A 20,388-nucleotide genomic window follows, 5' to 3' on the forward strand; every position below is an offset into this window, starting at 1 on the left:
GGAGATCGCTTACCGGGAGAAACCCTATCCCTGCCCCGCTGTGCTGCTCTCGCGCTCTCGCGCTCTCGCTCTCTCTCTCTCTCTCTCTCTCTCTCTCTCTCTCTCTCTCTCTCTCTCTCTCTCTCTCTCTCTCTCTCTCTCTCTCTCTCTCTCTCTCTCTCTCTCTCTCTCTCTCTCTCTCTCTCTCTCTCTCTCTCTCTCTCTCTCACACACTCTTTAATCAGGGGTTGAATTAACCTTTGAGACCTGGTATTTGGATCTGGAAAAGTAACATCTAATTGGTGACCTTAAGTGCAGCAGTAAAACAATGTAAGAATATTTAATTGTGTTAGATTGACAGTTGTGGTTATTTTATTAACACACACACTAAAGGTCACTTCATGGCAGCAATCAGTTTAGCATTCAGTGATAGGCCTTGTGGTCCTGAATCTCATGTCCTGCTCCGTGCATGGTTTAACATCTCCTCTCCTGCTCCATGCATGGTCCTAAATCTCATATCCCGCTCCGTGCATTGGCTATATCTCATATCCTGCTCCGTGCATGGTTTAACATCTCCTCTCCTGCTCCATGCATGGTCCTAAATCTCATATCCTGATCTATGCATGCTCCATTTAGCCTATATTGGTTCTGTCTTGTGTATATTAGTGCTTTAAAGTAAATTTACTCAAAATGTATACAATTGTGAGGTACTTTTACTTGAGTACATTTTATTATTTTTACTACTTTAATACTTTCCCCACCACTATATTATTTATAGATAGCACAATGGGCATCTCCCCTTTGTCAGCAGGGATTGGCTCCAGCCCCCCAACTAAGAGGATAAGCGGTATGGATAATGGATGCACAACAGTATAGCTGCAGGTTTACATTATTCGCTGAATGTGGAATACAATAAACACACAATACACCCAAACATAAAGTATAAAAATAACACAATAAAATGTCTATGTTTATAATGTGTGTAGTTTGGTCCATATGTATTTGAGAACTTCAACTTTTTATTTCATGTTGTCGATATGTAACGTTAATGTTTTCATCTTCATATCTCTGAATGACTTAAGTGGGGATATAACTGTAGTTTTGTTATCAAAGACAATGACAATAAAGTTATTTTGACCTGCGAACAAGACTTTGATTGTGAGTTTGATTGTGAAAGTGGGAATGTGCACAACACATGACAAAGATCTTACAGTGGCTCCTGATCTTGAGACGCTGCCTTGAGAAAGCCCCCTCCGTCAAAATGTAATTTTAAGATGTTTAATGATACCTGGTCCATATCACAACAAGATTCGACATTCCAACACAGGAAAACATAATGTTCAGACTCCGAGAGGTGTCTGATCATTCATCTTTGCTAAAGAGCAAGTTAATTTGGTCGTATGTAACAGAGCTCGGGGCAAAAACAGCATGAGCTGTGAGCCCCTGTCGAATCCTGTTCTTGCCCCGCCTATGTTCCCCATGTACAGTATGTACCCTGGTTTATACACGCAGGGACAAGAAGTTCACATCACTGCATGCATGCATTTTTTCCGTTTATAGGCTTACCTAACCCTAACCCATTCTTTGCTATATTATATACTTAGTACTTTACTATGTATCATTTACTTACTTATAGGGAGTATGCACAGTTTTTAGTACATTTTATGGTAATTACTTTTTTTTTGAGCTATTTAATTACTCATATCTTTTTAATTGCTACTACTCTATGTGCATCTATCTATCTATCTATTTATACAATACTCTGCACTTCTTTTTGCACTTCTGGTTAGATGCTAAACTGCATTTCGTTGTATAATTCTTTGAACTGGGCAATGACAATAAAGTTATCTCTAATCTAATCTAATCATCTAATCTATCTATCTATCTATCTATCTATCTATCTATCTATCTATCTATCTATCTATCTATCTATCTATCTATCTATCTATCTATCTATCTATCTATCTATCTATCTATCTATCTATCTATCTATCTATCTATCTATCTATCTATCTATCTATCTATCTATCTATCTATCTATCTATCTATCTATCTATCTATCTATCTATATTTATGTATCTCTCTCTCTCTCTCTATCTATCTATCATTATTATTCTGGAATAAAAATCCATTCATCAGAAATTAATGATGGTGAATCAATCAATTTACGAGCTGTAAAGTTGTTTCTAGCGCCCCCCTCTGGCCATGTGACTCCACTGCGGGGCGTGATGACGCTACGGCAGCTGACGCAGCCGCCCCCCCCCTCCTCCCACCCCCCCTCCTCCAGCCAGCAGCTGAGACCGTTTGGAGAAGATGGCGGAGCCGCTGTCGTCTGGTCCAGGAGAGGAGAAGGAGAAGGAGATGGAGAAGGAGGACAGGCAGCGGGACGGCAGCGCTGCCACGGCCGGGAAGAGCACCTCGAGCCACGGGTCCACGGAGCCGCGGGTTGTCCGCGACGAAAATGGCGGCAGCGTGGGCAAGAGACGGAACCTGTCAGGTGAGAGAGAGAGGGAGCTAGCATCGTCCCCAGTGAGTGTGTGCGGGGCGGGCTAAGCTAAGCTAGCTGCTGGTTCTACCGGAGCCTGGCACCCAGCAGCAGCCGGGTTCAGGTCCCGGTGCTGCGGCGTGGTGGAGCTCATCTGGCGGGCTCACGGAGCTCCGGGCAGGTGGACGTGTCACCGGAGCCTCTGCAGCTGCTGCTCCCGGGGCCAGACTCACCAGACCCCGGGTAGAGACCACCAGCCACACGGTGTTTGTTGACGTTTTTTCTTGGGGGGGATTAAACCCTGAGAATTAGCTGTTTCCAGTTTATCGCTGTGAAACATTAGATGTGTCTTCATCAGTCATGTAACTACTGAGAAGGTCAACATTAACAAGATCTGATCGTGAAGCAGGTTCTGCAGATATACTGTGCCTCCTGTGCTTTTCATTTTAATATTATTACATTTCATTTAGCTGACGCTTTTATCCAAAGCGACTTACAATAAGTGCATTCAACCATGTGGGTACAAACCCAGAACAACAAGAATCAAGAAAGTACAATTTCTTCCAAAAAAAAAGCAAAACTACAAAGTGCTATAAGTAAGTGCTACTAAATTGTTAGTTTCAACATGTTTTGTTCAAGGTACAGTCAAGGTATAATATAACATGGGAGGTCATTAGATCTGCAAATGGTAAATCAATTATAAGTAAGTCTATAATGTGTGTGTGTGTGTGTGTTTAGGTTCTGATCACGATTTATGACCCTAACCGTAGCAATGGGGCATTTAAAGGGAGTTTTAGCTCATTTAAACAAACTACTTTTATTGCTGCTGCTCCAACTTTTGATCAAACCCTTCGTTTTGGGTCGTGCACCTGCCCCCCCCCCTCCACTCCACACAGTATCATGTCTCCACCCAATCTGGCAACATGGGCTCTCCTCCAGGTTTTTGCCTGATCTGTGGATGCAGACGCCACCACAGATATTTGTCAGACACTGAGCTGGATTAAAGCATCGCCACAGGGGCTAATTCAGTGTTTCCCTGTTAATTACATAGACTGTGGTGAGCCAACCGGCTAAATTGTCCCCTGTTAGAACTGGTATGACTTGTTACATACCTCAGTAGGTTTAGTTAAAGGTTTAGTGTGTAGAATTCTAGTGACATCTAGTGGTGAAGTTGCATGTTGCAGCTGAATACCCCTCATCTCCCTCTCCCCTTCTAAACACTAGGGAGAACCAGTGGAAGACTTTGGTTTTAATAATAACTCAAAAGGTGTTTAGTTTGTCCCCTTTGGGCTACTGTAAAAAACATGGCGTCCTCTGTAGAGTGGACCCGCTCCTAACAAATATAAAGGGATCATTCTATGGTAAAGATAACAACAATATAATGTAGGGTCATATCACACACTACATAGAACCCCACTATTTTATATTCATTTTCTGCCAATAGATCCCTGTCACCTACATCTTACACACGGAACCTTTAAGTATAATTCTGAGGTTTTTACTTCTACTTTACATTCAAATGTTTAACTTTTTGCTCCACTACATTTTAATAGACAGTTCAGCCACTTTTCATGGAAAGATTTTAGCATTAAAATTGTGTTAATACATGGTTAAGAGATTGGAAATTACCATATGCAACTCTAAGACTGTCTGCGCTTTATTTGAAATCTATTTTTAAAAAATTGCCCCCTTTATTTGTGAATTGGTGTCAGGTTTTCTAGCTTGTGGATTATTTGAAACAAGACATGCTTCCCTTATGGTCCAAGTATGTATCCAAGTTTAACTATATATTAAAAATGTTTTCACATTATCCAGCATCTCTAGAAGTTCATATCTAGACCATGTTCGAAATGACCAAAAACTGATATACCAATACAGTTGTGATTTTTTTTGACAGCTTCCCTTTACCCTTCTCTTGACAGAGTAGATTGTGGCGACGGTTTTGCAGATGTAAGCTGTAACATCAGCCGTTATCTCCTCCTTAACCTCTTGCAACATCTGGATTTGGGCTGGAGGTTGCAGTGGAAGTGCACAGTCAGCCACTATTATATCTGAATTAACCCATCAAAGTATGGTTATTGTATCAGGTGTGTGGGGGGTGGACAGCGTTGGAGCGTGAAGTTCACTGACCTCAGTCAAGTAATTTAGTTTTATATTGTCTGATGTAACTTTGCTCTGCTTCTTCTCTGTCCTTTATGTATTTAGACCTGTCGCTGGTCAGGTTTATAACTACCGAGCTCACCAGAGGCTATTTCCTGGAACACAATGAGGCCAAGTACACAGAGCGCAGAGAGCGGGTCTACACCTGCCTGCGTATACCCAAAGAGCTGGAGAAGGTAAACACACAAAACATTCACTCTGCGACATAATCAAATGATTATGTCATAAATTAAACAAACTCATTTCCCTCTTCCTCTTTATAGCTGATGACATTCGGCTTCTTCCTGTGTCTGGACGCCTTTCTCTACGTGTTCACGCTGCTGCCGCTCAGAGTCATTCTGGCCCTTTTAAGGCTCCTCACGCTGCCATGCTGTGGCGTCAGGTAAAGTTCACACAGAAGATAGTCAGCAGATTTTTTTAAGCAGTTCCCTTAATTGATCTTTGGCCACAGCGATGATCCGTATTCGATAAATCATTAAAAGCTTTTCCTTTGGATAAGCTTTGTTCAAACAATTGACAATGGGTGTTCATTGAATTGTGTTAGGTATACTTTAAAGGATATTTAAGGCCAGTGCACCATCAGTACAAACTCGTTTTTACCAAAGTATTATATCATTTGATCTACAGATGTTGCATTTAAGAGGTTTTTCTGCCCTGTAGTTCAACGTAATAGAAGAGTGTGAGTGTCCTTCTGGTTGTGTTTGAACTTCTGTACAAACTACTTTTGAAATGACTCCTTATTTAATCAGTTAACAGATGATTATTTTGATAAGCAAAAGTTGTATGTGCCTTTTAAGCAAGAATTTCAACCATTCTTTGGTTTCAGTTTTAGTTTAAGTTTGGGATTTAGTGTTTTTCATAATTCAATTATTTGCTTAAATTGAATATCTTTGAGCGTACGATCCGAAAAAACCTTATGTTCAAAATCAAACATAAAATTGTGATGGCCATTCCCAGACTTTCGTAATTTTATAGACCGAAACAATCAAAAAGGATTGAAACATGTTGTTTTATTGAAGATGAAAACAGGTTTCCGTTTCTGCAGTGGACTGGTACAATCTGACAAATCCACTCAGGACAGAAACAGCCATTGCACTATTGTGCTTGACCTGTAGAGGGCAGTGGAGCTCTGCCTGACTCAGACAGCATGTGATTTTGAGTACAGTCTAGCATGTGTGTGTTTGTGTGTATTTCAGTGGCTCCCGCCTGCTGCAGCCAGCACAGGTATGTGATGTCCTGAAAGGCTTCATCATGGTGTTGTGTTACTCAATGATGAGCTACGTGGATTACGCCATGATGTACCACCTCATCAGGGGACAGTCTGTCATCAAACTGTACATCATCTACAACATGCTAGAGGTACGCCCACGTAAAACATCTGAGAGTTCTTAACTCTGAATCTACTGCAGAGTTAGCCGCCCACTCATTTACTCCCCTTGTTGTGTTGTCAGGTGGCGGATCGCCTGTTCTCCTCATTTGGTCAGGACATCCTGGACGCTCTGTACTGGACGGCCACTGAACCCAAGGAGAAGAAGCGAGCGCACATAGGGGTGATTCCTCACTTCCTCATGGCCGTGCTCTACGTCTGTATCCTCACTGAGAAAGACTTGTTGTTGTCCTTGTAGCAAAGACAATTAGTCATTACGTCAGTTAACATGAAAGGAACAGATGAGAGAAGATAATTGCAAGCAAGAAAAAATCAGAATACAATCGCATAAAAATGGATTTGGCTTTTGATGATATTGATACCAAATCAATTTAAGGTAGTATCTACATATGTATTTTTATGCATACATATACTGTGTGTAGTAGTGTACAAACAATAACTGACAAGAATGATGATTCTCTTATTGCACATTTATTCCTGGGTACTGGGAGGAGGTGGAGACATGTCCATTTTTATTGCAGTCTATGATCAGACTGAAAACCACAGTACTGTGGAAATTGCGATTAAACACAACACAACTTCCATCAAGTCGGAAACACAAGTGGTGCTCCGTTTATTTAACATCAGAAACAAAACAACCAAGATGGCGTTAAATATCCCAGCATGCCCTGGGGTCTCAGACGTCATTACGTTTTCATCATGCATTGGGATCCTGACGTCATCACGCTACACGGCATGCCCTGGGGTCGACGTCATTACCCACGTAGGAGACTGACGCCGAACGCATTAAGTAAATAACGGTGTGAAACTATACTGAGCACGAGGGTGAATTATGTAAGTCCCTATTCACTACAGTACAATGTTTATACTGCAGCCCTCATTGTGTTTCTTCCTTAACATGTTTGTACCAAGTTCTTCACGCCATCCTCATCATGGTTCAGGCCACAACTCTCAATGTCGCCTTCAACTCCCACAACAAGTCTCTTCTCACCATCATGATGTCAAACAACGTGAGTGTGATGCTCGCAGACATAATGACAGTGAACGCAGCACAGCAGGAGCTCAGTTAAATGATATTTTTGTCTTGTTCCCTGCAGTTTGTGGAGATCAAGGGGAGTGTGTTTAAGAAGTTTGAAAAGAACAACCTTTTCCAGATGTCTAACAGTGGTAAGTGCCGGACGAAATTGCGAACATGTGCCGCACACATCACAATTTTTTTGGGACATTTTGTCCCTCGCCCTTCAAACTTGGCGATTTAGCGCAAGGTAAATTTATGGAATCAAACTCCGCCGCTGTGAGTCAAAAGTAGGTTAATCCTGGATTGATTTGTTTGTTTCCCACAGACATAAAAGAGAGGTTCACCAACTACATCCTCCTGCTCATCGTTTGTCTGAGAAACATGGAGCAGTTTTCATGGAACCCTGGTAACTAACACAGCTGCTTTATCTATGTATGTGATCACATGAGGTTATAGATCCATCATTGGTTCATCCTCATCTCTTCACTGTCTGTCAGCCTTTCTCTATCCCTGACTCACTTGAAATTAAATCCTATTTACTACTGCTTTGAATATTGACACGGATACATTTTGTCATGTGTTTCTCCTTAGACCACCTGTGGGTGCTGTTTCCTGATGTAGTCATGGTGATAGCATCAGAAGTTGCTGTGGATGTTGTCAAGCATGCGTTCATCACCAAATTCAACGACATCAGTGCTGATGTGAGTCCTTTCACTGCAGTATTACATAGAGCACTTCTTCAGCCTTGTTTTGGAGCGAGTAGGGTTTAAATTTGACAATATTTATTGAATTCCCGGTCCATTTCTTCAGTTGTTAGAAGTCACATCTTAAAGTCTTCATGCATAGAGGGGGTTTCCTCAGTTAATTTGCCTTTTACTTTCCTTTTGTCTGAATACATTTAAAGGCTTTTAGCAGAGTCACTACATTCATTAGCCAGGTGTCAAATCCTTTGGGATACAGTGTTCATCACTATAAAAAACATGTTGATAGGACGATATTGAAATATTGCATTTGGAAGCTCATGAAAACACTTTTTCAAAGATCAAAGAGAAAACTTGTGTCTCAATAGATGATTTGATTTCCTCTTCCTCCCTGTCTTTTCCTGCTCCACTGACCTACACTCTGTTGCCTTGTTTGTGAAACTGGTCCTTTCTCTTGTTCTCACACGTTCCACTCACACCAGATACTCTGTCGTACCAGAGGGAAACCTACGACCTTGTTTACTTCCCGCCTCCTTCCCTCTTGTGTTCTCGTCCTCTTTGATTTCCTTCAAGGAGTTGTAACCACGGTTATGTAATGGAAACCAAAGCCACAGGAAGGGATTAACCCCTTTATCTCCAAACTGTCAATCCTCATCACACAAACCTCACTCACCTATATTTAGCTTTGGACCACTGGTGAATCCCGTTCTCATTTAATCCATGTGAACACATTTTAGTTGTGTCCTTTTAAGCTAAATTTAACTGATGTTTACTTTGACTCGTCTTCACTACCGACAACTTTACTCCTTACTTTTATCCAGTACAACTAATCAACTCATTATTGTGAGACGCCAACAGGAAACTTAAGTTTTAATGATGGTTTTGTTACCCTGTGTTTTTTCCCAGGTATACGGAGAATACCGAGCCAGCCTTGCCTTTGACCTTGTCAGCAGTCGACAGAAAAATGTGAGCAAAATAAACTCAAACATTTGCTTTGTCTCAACCAGACTGTAAAACCAGTTTATGATAAACCTTTGAAGTGTTCCCCACCATAAAATATACTGATGAATTCAGGTTCTGTCCATTCATCCTATATTTCGAAGGAGCTCAGTGCATATGATAATAATGGTAGAATGCACTTCATACCGTTTCATAAATTATTTCTCTACATCTGGACAGAAATGGATGTAAACTGTATTATTATTAGGGCCCGAGCACCGAAACGGTGGGAGGCCCTATTGAAATTGTAAGGATTATTCTGAGCGTAGTGAATGGGCTTTTTGAGGGCTTTCCCATGCTCAAAAAGTTTCTTAAGTTTGCAGTAAATTAGAAAGTGGTGAAAATTGACGTATTCTGGAGTAATTTGAAATGGGCGTGTCAAAATACCTCAACCGCGCCACCTACGGAAAAGCCCCTCATTTAGCATTCACCGATCCACACGAAAATGAGGACCGTTGTGTATCATGACCAGATGCACAAAAAAGTCTGTGAGTGCATTATGAAAAACGCAACAGGAAGCCCGCCATTTTGGATTTAGTGGCCATTTTGGCCATATTCCACATTTTGACTTTGATGTACTTGTCGTAGAGTTTTCATCAAATCAACTTAAAATTGAGATGAGTGTCATCACAACAAGACGGAGATTAAAAGTTATCGATTTTTCATCACACAGTGTGACCGTGGCGTAGCATCAAAGTTTGATTACACGCCATTAAAACACGAGGTTCTGTAACGCGGACATACATGGACGATGAATCCTTTGATGCTGAGCCGTAAACAAACAACTCCACTCCTGCAGTGACAGTGGTCATTAGGGATGGGGGAAAAAAACGATTCAGTTACAAATCGCGATTCTTGTGAATGACGATTTTAAATCGCCCTGCTGCCTTCGAAATCGTTTTTTTTTAAAAACAACATATTTATTGGTTTATACGAGGGGGGATATATGGGGGGGAGCAACATCACCCCAGAGCATGTTGACCAGCTCTTGTTTTTGCACAAGAATCTAAACATACCCAGGCACTAGCTTTGCATCGCCTACATGCAAACAACAATGAAGCATAGCCTACTTTTTGTTAATTTCAAAGTTTATATTTTAAGTAAACTTTTATTCATTCTATTTTATTTACCTTTTATTTATTGTTTAAAAGTAGCCTAAGTGGCATACATTTCTTCATCTGTCAGTATGTGTGCAGTTGACAGGGGCTATACAATAATAGGGCACATTTTTATTTATTTTCTGTATTGGCTGCCCGGTTAGGTTATAAGAGTTAGGGTCATTAAGTTAATGTTAATAGTTGAATAAAACTTGTAAAGCTCTAAGTGAATTTGACTGTGTTGTATTTGAAGGTATGATTAAACTTTTTTCCATGGTCCAGTATTTTAAAAAAAAATAACCAAAAGAAATCGCAGAAAATTGTAATATCGAAACGCAATACTAAAGGCTCTTATATACTACTACGTGTCCGTTTCTCGGAGAGTTCTCAGCAGGGGGCAAAGACTCTTTTAGATTTTTACTTCTCCGTCAGTCTCATCTGGAAAAAATTCACCGCCAAACCCATAGGTGGCGCAACGGAAGACGAGCTCAGAGAAGCCTACCCCATTTGGGAAGAAGAAGTCCACGTGTCTCTGTTGACATGTTAGCTTGCGTCCCACACACTGAACCATGGCAACTAACAGAACTAAATAAAGTGACACCCAGCGGGTCAAAATGCTGATGTTATCGTTTCTTAGCGCAGCGGTTCCCCGGTCTTGTTTCCGAACTGTGTTGCTGATTCCACAGCTTGAATCTGCTTGAGGCTACATGTAGCTAGAAGCTACACGGACCTAGCTCCCCCCAGCTTCCACACACAGTCAGCAGGGACTCCCGACACTAACTACTACTATCCAGTGTTTGCTTCTAACCTGACGGTATTATAGAAACAGTGTCATGATAGAAGTGGAATTAAAGTCGTGATGGCGGGTTCTTGCACTGTTACCACCGCAGTTAGCATGGTGGCTAGCCTAGCCCGCTAGCCTAGCCTGCTAGCGCCGTTTTGAAAGCTCGTTATAACCGTCTGTGACCGTGCACACATGCCCTCAGTGCTCGAACGAGCCACCGTCAGCCGGACAACTCCGCTGGCTTAACACACACGTCACATTAATCGTAGAATCATAGTTGTGTTTGGGTTTGATGCTACATGGAAGTAAACAGGAAGTAAACAGGAAGTTTGAGGTCCGGAAATACGGAAATGACGTCATACGGAAATGATGTCGTTCGCGGACCAATCACAGCCAAGAGCGGTCCGTCGGGTCTCAAACATGAAGACGGATAGTTCGAAAAATCAGACGTGTACGAAAAGCTGTACGAAGCATTCGGAGAGGGCGTTTCACGACGGATAGGGCGGTCTTATCTGTCCGTAATAGAAGAAACGGAGAGGCATAAATTGGCCTTTACAGAATCGCAATACCCACAGAATCACAATACATATCGTATCGCCACCTAAGTATCGTGATAGTATCGTAACGGGAGGCCCCTGCCGATTCCCGTCCCTAGTGGTCATAATTCAAAGGAATCTTTATGTCTGGTTATTATTATTATTTGCCATTTTGGGCTTTTTCAGGGCCTAGACCAGGGGTGTCTAAACTGCGGCCCGCCATCCACTTTTAATTGGCCCGCATCAAAGTCTAAAAATATAACAGTATGTCACACTGTTTAAAGGCAGCTCTGTTTAAAGACACTAAAGGCAGCTAGATTTGAACAGTGTGACAACACTGCTGAGGAGAGATAAGACTGTTGTTCTTTTCAATAGTGTGTTAAAACGTGGGGAAAAGAGGAAGTGAACGAGAGAGGAAGGATCAGAGATCTGTTTCTGTTCAGAGGAAGTGAATCTGTTCTTCAGTCTCTGGCAGCAGCTGAAATGGAGCAGCAAGAAAATCAACTGGACAGAGAAAGGTTCTGCTGTTTGATATGTGTGGATCTACTGAAGGATCCGGTGACTACTGTCTGTGGACACATCTACTGTAAGAGCTGTATTAACACCCACTGGGACAAAGAGGAGGAGAGAGGAAGCTACAGCTGTCCTCAGTGTAGACAGACCTTCACACCGAGGCCTGTCTTGGAGAAAAACACCATGTTAGCTGATTTAGTGGAGGAGCTGAAGAAGACTGGCCTCCAAGCTGCTCCTGCTGATCACAGCTCTGCTGGACCTGAAGATGTGGCCTGTGATGTCTGCACTGGGAGAAAACGGAAAGCTCTCAAGTCCTGTTTGGTTTGTTTGGCCTCTTATTGTGAAAAACCCTCGGAGAAGCTCCAGGAGAGCATCTGCTCTCGTCACGACGAGGTGATGAAGATGTTCTGCCGCACTGATCAGCAGTGTATCTGTTATCTCTGCTCTGTGGAGGAACATAAAGACCACGACACAGTGTCAGCTGCAGCAGAAAGGACTGAGAGGCAGAGAGAGCTCGGGCTGAGGAGACAAACAATCCAGCAGAGAGTCCAGGACACAGAGAAAGACGTGAAGCTGCTTCCACAGGAGGAGGAGGCCCTCAATGGCTCTGCTGATAAAGCAGTGGAGGACAGTGAGGAGATCTTCACTGAGCTGATCCGTCTGCTAGTGAAAAGAAGCTCTGATGTGAAGCAGCAGATCAGATCCCAGCAGGAAACTGAAGTGAGTCGAGTCAGAGAGCTTCAGGAGAGACTGGAGCAGGAGATCACTGAGCTGAAGAGGAAAGTCCATGAACTGAAGCAGCTCTCAGTCACAGAGGATCACAACCAGCTTCTACACAACGACCCCTCATTGTCACCACTCAGTGGATCTACACACTCATCCAGCATCAGGTTCCGTCCTCTGAGGGACTTTGAGGACGTGACAGCAGCTGTGTCACAGGTCAGAGGTCGACTACAGGACATTCTGAGTGAGACAGAGACAGACATTTTACAGATTGTGTCTCAAGTGGATGTTTTACTGCCAAAACCAGAGCCCAAGACCAGAGCTGACTTTTTAAAATATCAACAGAAATTCTCATGGGATACAAACACAGCACACAAATGTCTGTTATTATCTGAGGGAAACAGACATGTAACATGGATGAGTGAAGATCAGTCTTATTCCAATCACCCAGACAGATTCACTGATTGGTGGCAGGTCCTGAGTAGAGAGAGTCTGACTGGACGTCGTTACTGGGAGATCACTCTGCGGGAGGGAGATGGAAGTGGTGTAGCAGTCGCATACAAGAATATCAGCAGAGCAGGAGGCTCACGTGAATGTGTATTTGGATACAATGATAAATCTTGGGCATTTTATTGTAATGGATACAGTTACAACAACAGTTTTTATTACAACAGCATCTGGACTCCAGTGTCAGGTCCTTGGTCCTCCAAAGTAGGAGTGTACCTGGATCACAGTGCAGGTGTTCTGTCCTTCTACAGCGTCTCTGACACCATGACTCTCCTCCACAGAGTCCAGACCACATTCATTCAGCCTCTCTATGCTGGACTTAGGGTTTTTGATGATGGAGACAAACCTGAGTTCTGTTAACTCAAACAAACTTGAATCATTAAAAGCAGTGATTTAGATTCTGTGTTTAAATCTTTAACTTCTTTTGTCTCCATGTTTGTTGATCAAAGTTCGTAGTTTACTTCCTCTTTTCCTCCTCTCTCCCTCACCTCCTCTCTGACCTCCTCTCCTCTCTCACCTCCTCTCTCACCTCCTCTCTCACCTCCTCTCCCTCCTCTCTCTGACCTCCTCTCTGACCTCCTCTCTGACCTCCTCTCTCTCACCTCCTCTCTCTCACCTCCTCTCTCACCTCCTCTCTCACCTCCTCTCCCTTCTCTCTCTCACCTCCTCTCCCTCTTCTCTCTAACCTCGTCTCTCACCTCCTCTCCTTCACCTCCTCTCTGACCTCCTCTCTCTCACCTCCTCTCTCACCTCCTCTCTCACCTCCTCTCTCACCTCTTCTCCCTCCTCTCCCTCACCTCCTCTCTCACCTCCTCTCCCTCTTCTCCCTCACCTCCTCTCTCACCTCCCCTCTCACCTCCTCTATCACCTCCTCTCTCTCTCCTCTCTCCCCTCCTCTCTGACCTCCTCTCTCACCTCATCTCTGACCTCCTCTCTGACCTCCTCTCTCACCTCCTCTCTCTCACCTCCTCTCTGACCTCCTCTCCTCTCTGACCTCCTCTCTCCCCTCCTCTCTCACCTCCTCTCTGACCTCCTCTCCTCTCTCACCTTCTCTCTCACCTTCTCTCTCACCTCCTCTCTAACCTCCTCTCTGACCTCCTCTCTCCCCTCCTCTCTCACCTCCTCCTGAAACTGATCCTTTACTTTTCTGAAAAAATAAACTGATCAAATTATATCTTGTGTCAGAAAAAGCTTTAAATCAAAGTCCAGCTTTGATTTAAACGTGATGTTTGTGTTAAACTGCTTCAGTTCCTAATGAATCTTTCATCTGATCAAATATTTATCAATAATGAAGCTGCTCATTAAGTGAACTCCAAAACGTTGAGATTAGATTGACTCTGCTCCCCGGAGGTAAAGGCCCCTTTAAACTAACAGAAGTTTCTCTGTGGATTTGATTTATTTTTGTACTCGACAGGCTAAAAAGATGAGCTGCTAGCGAAGATGTGTTGTCATGACGATAGAGGCTTGTTCAGCTCATGTTGTTATTTTCTTTATTAACAGAGAGAATCTTTATTAGGGCCCCGAGCACTGACAGGCACTGACAGGTGAGGCCCTATTGAAATTGTAAGGATTCTTCTGAGCGTAGTGAATTGGCTCAAAAATCTTTAAAAGAATGCCTCAACAGCGCCCCCTGGAACCCAGCCCCTAGGTTTCCACATAACCGATCTTCACCAAAATCAGGACACAAGTGTATCATGACTATTCATACAAAAGAGCCACAAGGAGCATTATGAAAAACGCAGTCCAAACTAGACACATTAGACAAGAGTCTCGACCTGATGACATCTACACAGAAAATGTGACTTAAAATCACAGCGCCTCCTGGTGGCAACAGGAAATGTCTTTTTTTTGGTACGTCTCACACTTGGCAGTTTTCCTTCTAATCCACTTTGCGAAACCATGTCAAACTGTGTCAAATGGGTCTCAAGACATTGATAATGTAGGCATAAGACTACTGTGACCTTTCGTCAAGTGCATTATTAATGGCGTGGAATCAAAGGTCATCAACTCGCCATGACACACGAAATCGCTGTAACTTCCGTGTTCATGGGTCAACCTCCCTCAAACTACATTTTTGTGTCAACAGCCCCCCCCTGAAGATATTCATATGGTTTTAAGGAATAGGCGTGGCAAGATCACTGAATAGCGCCCCCTTAAGGTCAGCCCCCGCACTACGATTGGCCTACATCTACAAAAATCGACAGGGACATGTGTCTTTTCATGACAAAGAAATAAGTCTGTTGTATACATATGCTAGACCTAAAATTTTACTCTGATGAACTTGTCGTAGGGCTTTCATCAGAACAACTTCAACTTCTGGGAATGTCACCTAAACAAAATGGAGATATAAACCGACTCGGTATATTTGATTTCATCACACCGTGTTACCGTGGCCTAGCATCAAAGTTTGATTACACGCCATCAAAACACAAGCTTCTGTATCTCAGACATATTTGGTCCAATCGAGTCCAAACTAGGCATGTAAGACGAGAGTCGCGACCTGAAGACATCTACAAAGAAATCATGACTTAAAATCACAGCGCCATCTGCTGGCTACAGGAAGTGAAGCATTCATCCTTTCCAACGCAGAGACGAGCCCTTGGTCATTGATCAACAGGTTTGAAATCGCCTGTGTGCTCGGGCGCGTTAGTGCTACAACGTAGCCCTAGTTAATTATAAGATTAGATAATAAGCTCAATATATTTTGTCGAAGACTGAATAAGTGACAGTGTTCAGGATATGTTCACTCATATTTCCCCATTAGATATGTCATGATTTAATGTAAATAATGTTGGACTGATACATTGGTTGAACAATGTAGTTGATGTTTTCTGAGATAACTTGTTGTTTGTGTCCTCAGGCTTACACAGACTACAGTGACTCAGTGTCCAGGAGAATGGGCTTCATCCCACTTCCCTTAGCTCTGCTGGTCAGTTACTCTCTATGAAGAGCTTCTGCCATAAACACAGTGTTCATTGTTCACAGTTTAAATCTAATGTTATGTTTGTGTTTCTTTTCCCAGTTGATCAGAGTAGTGACGAGCTCAGTGAAAATCCAGGGTTCACTCTCCTTTATGTGTGTGTTGCTGTTTTACTTGGGGTAAGCATCAGTTTGTCTTTTCCAAGTTTTTACCACGCATGCAACATTTTATTAGTTATGCATTTCATGACGTAATTGTTTGTGTGTTTGTGAACAGGATGATTACTCTGAAAGTGCTCAACAGTATTGTTCTGCTGGGGACGTCGTGTGTGTTTGTCAAAGCGGCCAATATGGAAGAAAAGCTCTTCGACCCTCCACCTTCTGCCACCTCCAGCCGAGTGAACTCCAGAGCGAACCGCACCAAACACGTGAACACGCCACCACAGCAAGGTAGCAATCCTTAAAATCCTGAATTATCCCAGGGAGCAGCCAGTGTTGCTCCAGCGTCACCTTGTCTCTCCAGCCAACAGGTTCCTGCTGTTTTCCTGAAGTGGCTATTACAGATAATCCACTGCCTCAAAAACATATTCATTGTTAGTTTACTCCTTAAGTTTCTAATCTGCTTAAATTAATCTCTGTCTCCCTCAAAAGCAGAATCCACTGCAGACAAGGGAGGAACCCCACTGGCCTCAGACAACCCTCAGCCCAACACCACTGCTGAAAGCTCGCCCCCCACCTTTCCCAAGAGCGATTCGGACACATTCCTGACGACGCCCGACGAAGAGGATGATGACAAGATCATCAACACCGACACAGGACTGGAAGGAGATGGACTCAAACCCAGAACGCCCAAGAAAGACTTGCTAGAGATAGACCGCTTCACCATCTGTGGCAACAGAATAGACTGACGGCCACAGAAACCAGCCAGTGTCCTGGAAACACAGCAAGGTTCAGGGATCAGACACGGGTCATGGAGCGCGCTCACAGCGGACTTATCCTCGTGCACCTGACCCCAGGAGTATTTATTTATTTATTACTGAATAAAAACCAGCCATGGCATCAAGCTGTTACTACAAGCAACGGAGGCTGCTTCAGATGTTTCCAGCTGGACCAGTTCCATTTCAGGTAGACTCTGAGGATGAGTCGCAGTCGTCAGGGCAACCTCCAGAAATGGTCACTGGTGACAGCAAAGCAGAGAAGTGGCGTGCAGCACGGCTGGCGTCCAGCCTGTGTGAGGTGGTAGGGACGTGACAGCTTGACTGTGCGAGCGTGTGTTCAAAAGCACAATGCAACAGTTTTTAGACTGAACAAAAATAAGTGTCAATTTTTTTATTTTCAGATGTTTGACTAATTAAAATATTTCAAATGAAGTTTTTATGAAAAATCTCAGACCTTCTTCCTAAAATCAACCGTGTTTAGCTGCAGGATTAGGACTCATCGTCACATTAACACATTGTGGAAATCATAAAGTCGATCTGCTGACCCCAACACTCAATTCACATTTTTATTTGAATTGAAATTTTGTGATGAGCCCAGATGTTCATCACGATAATGATGGGAGCAGCTTCAGGTTACACAGTCCGGACACAGTCGACTGGTTCGGCAGATATTTCTATTTAAAGAGATTTTTTTAATTTTCCAGTACAGTCCGTGTGTAAGCTCATCGCTCAAGCATGCAGCCTCGAATAATCATTTCATCAACATCGGCTTAGAGCAATTTCTATATTGGAAACTGTGAACTACAGAAATGTCTCGGTGAAGTGCGACCTTGTGCTTGGTCTCATTTAAAATTCATGGTGTTTGACATCAGCATCAATTGAACATATTTTTCAGTTTTCACTGTTATCTTCAGAGTGGTATGAAAAGTAAAAATTACATGTATGCATGTAAAACTGTCAAATCTAAACGATAAGAAACAGGATGGTGGAATCATGTGTAAGCAGTGAACTCAGCAGTTTTCATTTTTCCATAGAGCTGAGCAAAAGCTAAAAGCAGGTTTGTGCCCTAAAGGCTGTTGTTGGTATTGTTTGATGTGGTGATGCTGGCTTTGAATTTGAGAAGAGGCTCTTAGGAAACATCTATGTTCCACAAGAAGTCTGACTGTTAATGCTGTGAAAACCTGCTGCGCTGTGTAATCAACTATGTGTATCCAACAACTCTATCTGCTCTGAAGTACCGGGCAAATGTTAAGTTCACCCAGTCTCTGGTTTTTGCCTCTCATGTATCATTGTTACATACAAACTAAAATGGAAAAAAGACGCCGGCGGATCTGTTAACAGATTAACAAGATCTTAAAATGATTCGTTGTTGTGATGATGGGTGTGGAACCATCAGCTTCTTATCAAGTTGCTGAATAACAAGGTTTTTCAACAATTTTCAAGTTGCAGCTCTTAAAAATCCTCCCTCAATTTTTTACTTAAAGTTTTTTTAATAGTTCTACACTTGTTGCCTACGTTGCTGTTATACACAGTTTGTATACAAAATATTGTGTCTACGTTTTCTGAAGATGGTCTTGTTACCAGGGATGAATTAGAGTTGCTACTTCTTTCTGTCTAAGGAGAGGGATGTAGAAAGGGTTGATTCTCCTCACTCAAGTCGAAGGTAAATAGATGATGTCACCTGTTAAGTCATATGAGGCAAAATTGTGATTTGCTATACAAGTCAAATTTGATTAAACTTGGAAATAGATGATAAAGGTCTTGCAAAGCATTAAATCTTAGTGTTAGATCAAAACCTCTTTAACCCAGGAACAAATTATGAATTAGTTTCCCACCTCGAACTTGTCATCCTGGAAAATGTATGTTGATTATCGACATTGTGCAGGATTCTTTATGCTATGGATTTAATATTTTTTAAATCCATATGGTCCTAAATCTTCTTTACGAACCTGAGAAGAGAATATTGTTACTGCGTTGCTCGGCATTTATCCTTCAGGAAAATAGTCTTACCTCAGCTGTGACTCAAATGTGCAGGTTGTTCATGAGAGGCACAAACCGGAGATCAGTCCCACCTCTCTATGGGAGGACATTCAATACAAGAACATAACTGCATATTTACAAATGAAGGATCAAGAGTGTGTATGTGTCATGATGGCGTGAAGTGTGTGTGTTTGTGTGTGTGTGTGCTTGCAGTGCATGAATGGTTCTCACTACTTGATGTATGAATCAGATCAGATCACGATCCATCTGTGTAAAGCATCTCCTCACATGGTAGAAGGAGAATAAAAACTTTTTTTTTCTAAGCCTTTCTGGTTTGATTTCAATGTTTAACCATCAGTGTGTGTGTGTGTGCTCACACAGGAACAGTGGTGAGTGTTTCAGTGGAAGGAGTCACTTCTGTTCACAAGGCAAACACTGACGTCCACTGTTCCACTTGAATGGGCATTCGGAAAGGGGGGGGTGTCTGTCATCACAAACATTCTCACACAGAGGGGTCTGCTTCTGGAGACTCAACTTGCACTTTCCCGGTTTCACAGTGAACCAGCTGCCGTGTGGGGTCGTGTGAGGAGGTGAGACCGGATGAAAGTGAGCACTGACGTATGTCGCAGACTTCAGAGCCGTTTCTGTCACTGTTGCTGTTTAAACTCTGGGTTTTCCCTTTTCTGAAAATCAAAATCTCACCGGCCTCGACCGTCTCTTCTATCTGATCCACCTCAGAAGTGAAGGTCAGCTGCTGAGTGACAAGCGAGGAGTCAATGACCTGCGTGCAGAGAGACCCTCTGTGGATGTGGGCTCTGTAGTTATGTGTATTACATTACTGCCAATAGATCTCACTAAGTTCTACATACTGGTCCTTTAAACGACTCTTACCAGGATGTGGAGAAAACCAATATCAAGTTATCCCTGATTTTAACTTCTAACGAGAACAAAACACTCATCTGTCCAAACCCACAGATTGTCTATGTTCGGCTCAATTCAGCCTCATTGATAATATTTTACTTTTTTGTTCTTTGACAAATCCAAGTGTCTGTTGGCAAAAGTACTTTAAATTACATACTGTAAGTAACCTGACATTCTTTGTTGTCATTTATAGCCAACTGCTTTATACCTCTACTACAATTTAGAGGGAAATCTCTACTTTTTCCTTCACTGCATTATATGATAACTGAAATTCTTATTTCACTGATTATTTTCCATTGTAGACAATTTAACATACACAATATGATGCTGCTGTTTATTAAACCAACCAACATGTTTTTATATAGTAGCTGCAACAATTATTCAAATGATTGTGAACAGAACATTTTTGCCAGATATTTTGATAACTTGAGTTTAGATTTAGTTTTTCATATTTTCTAAAAATTGAAGCTATGACAATAATATGCCAACAATACTCTCTATACCTTTATCAAGCATCAAGCATACATACTTTAATAATAATGATGATGATTACATAGTTTTGTGAGGTGACATTGTTCTGCTTTAGTTGTACTTTTGCACTTGATACTCAAAGAACTGTCAAATAATAATACTTGTGTACTTTTGCAACTTGATACTTACAGTACTGTCAGTGAAAAATACTTTTACATGGTATAACTCTGACTTGTTAGAAATGTAGTTCAGAGACAGACCGATAAAAAG

At 42.3% G+C, this 20,388-nt stretch overlaps 1 protein-coding gene across 2 annotated transcripts; it reads left to right on the forward strand.

The window, feature by feature from the left end:
* Positions 1 to 2,280: 2,280 nt before the first annotated feature.
* On the forward strand, positions 2,281 to 19,049 carry tapt1b (transmembrane anterior posterior transformation 1b). 2 transcript variants are annotated; one of them, XM_061090783.1, is made up of 14 exons: positions 2,281 to 2,476; positions 4,670 to 4,800; positions 4,888 to 5,006; positions 5,821 to 5,983; positions 6,076 to 6,211; positions 6,924 to 7,021; positions 7,109 to 7,178; positions 7,355 to 7,435; positions 7,621 to 7,730; positions 8,637 to 8,696; positions 15,750 to 15,818; positions 15,912 to 15,988; positions 16,086 to 16,258; positions 16,460 to 19,049. In XM_061090783.1, exons 1-14 carry the CDS (start codon positions 2,293 to 2,295, stop codon positions 16,714 to 16,716), a joined length of 1,728 nt encoding a protein of 575 aa, XP_060946766.1. In that variant the 5' UTR covers positions 2,281 to 2,292; the 3' UTR covers positions 16,717 to 19,049. The 2 variants fall into 2 exon arrangements, with proteins under 2 accessions (XP_060946766.1, XP_060946769.1); XM_061090786.1 differs by having other exon boundaries at positions 16,463 to 19,049.
* Positions 19,050 to 20,388: the final 1,339 nt, after the last annotated feature.

This window comes from Limanda limanda, chromosome 2, assembly GCF_963576545.1.
Source record: "Limanda limanda chromosome 2, fLimLim1.1, whole genome shotgun sequence".
In the NCBI taxonomy this organism is placed as follows: Eukaryota; Metazoa; Chordata; class Actinopteri; order Pleuronectiformes; family Pleuronectidae; genus Limanda; species Limanda limanda.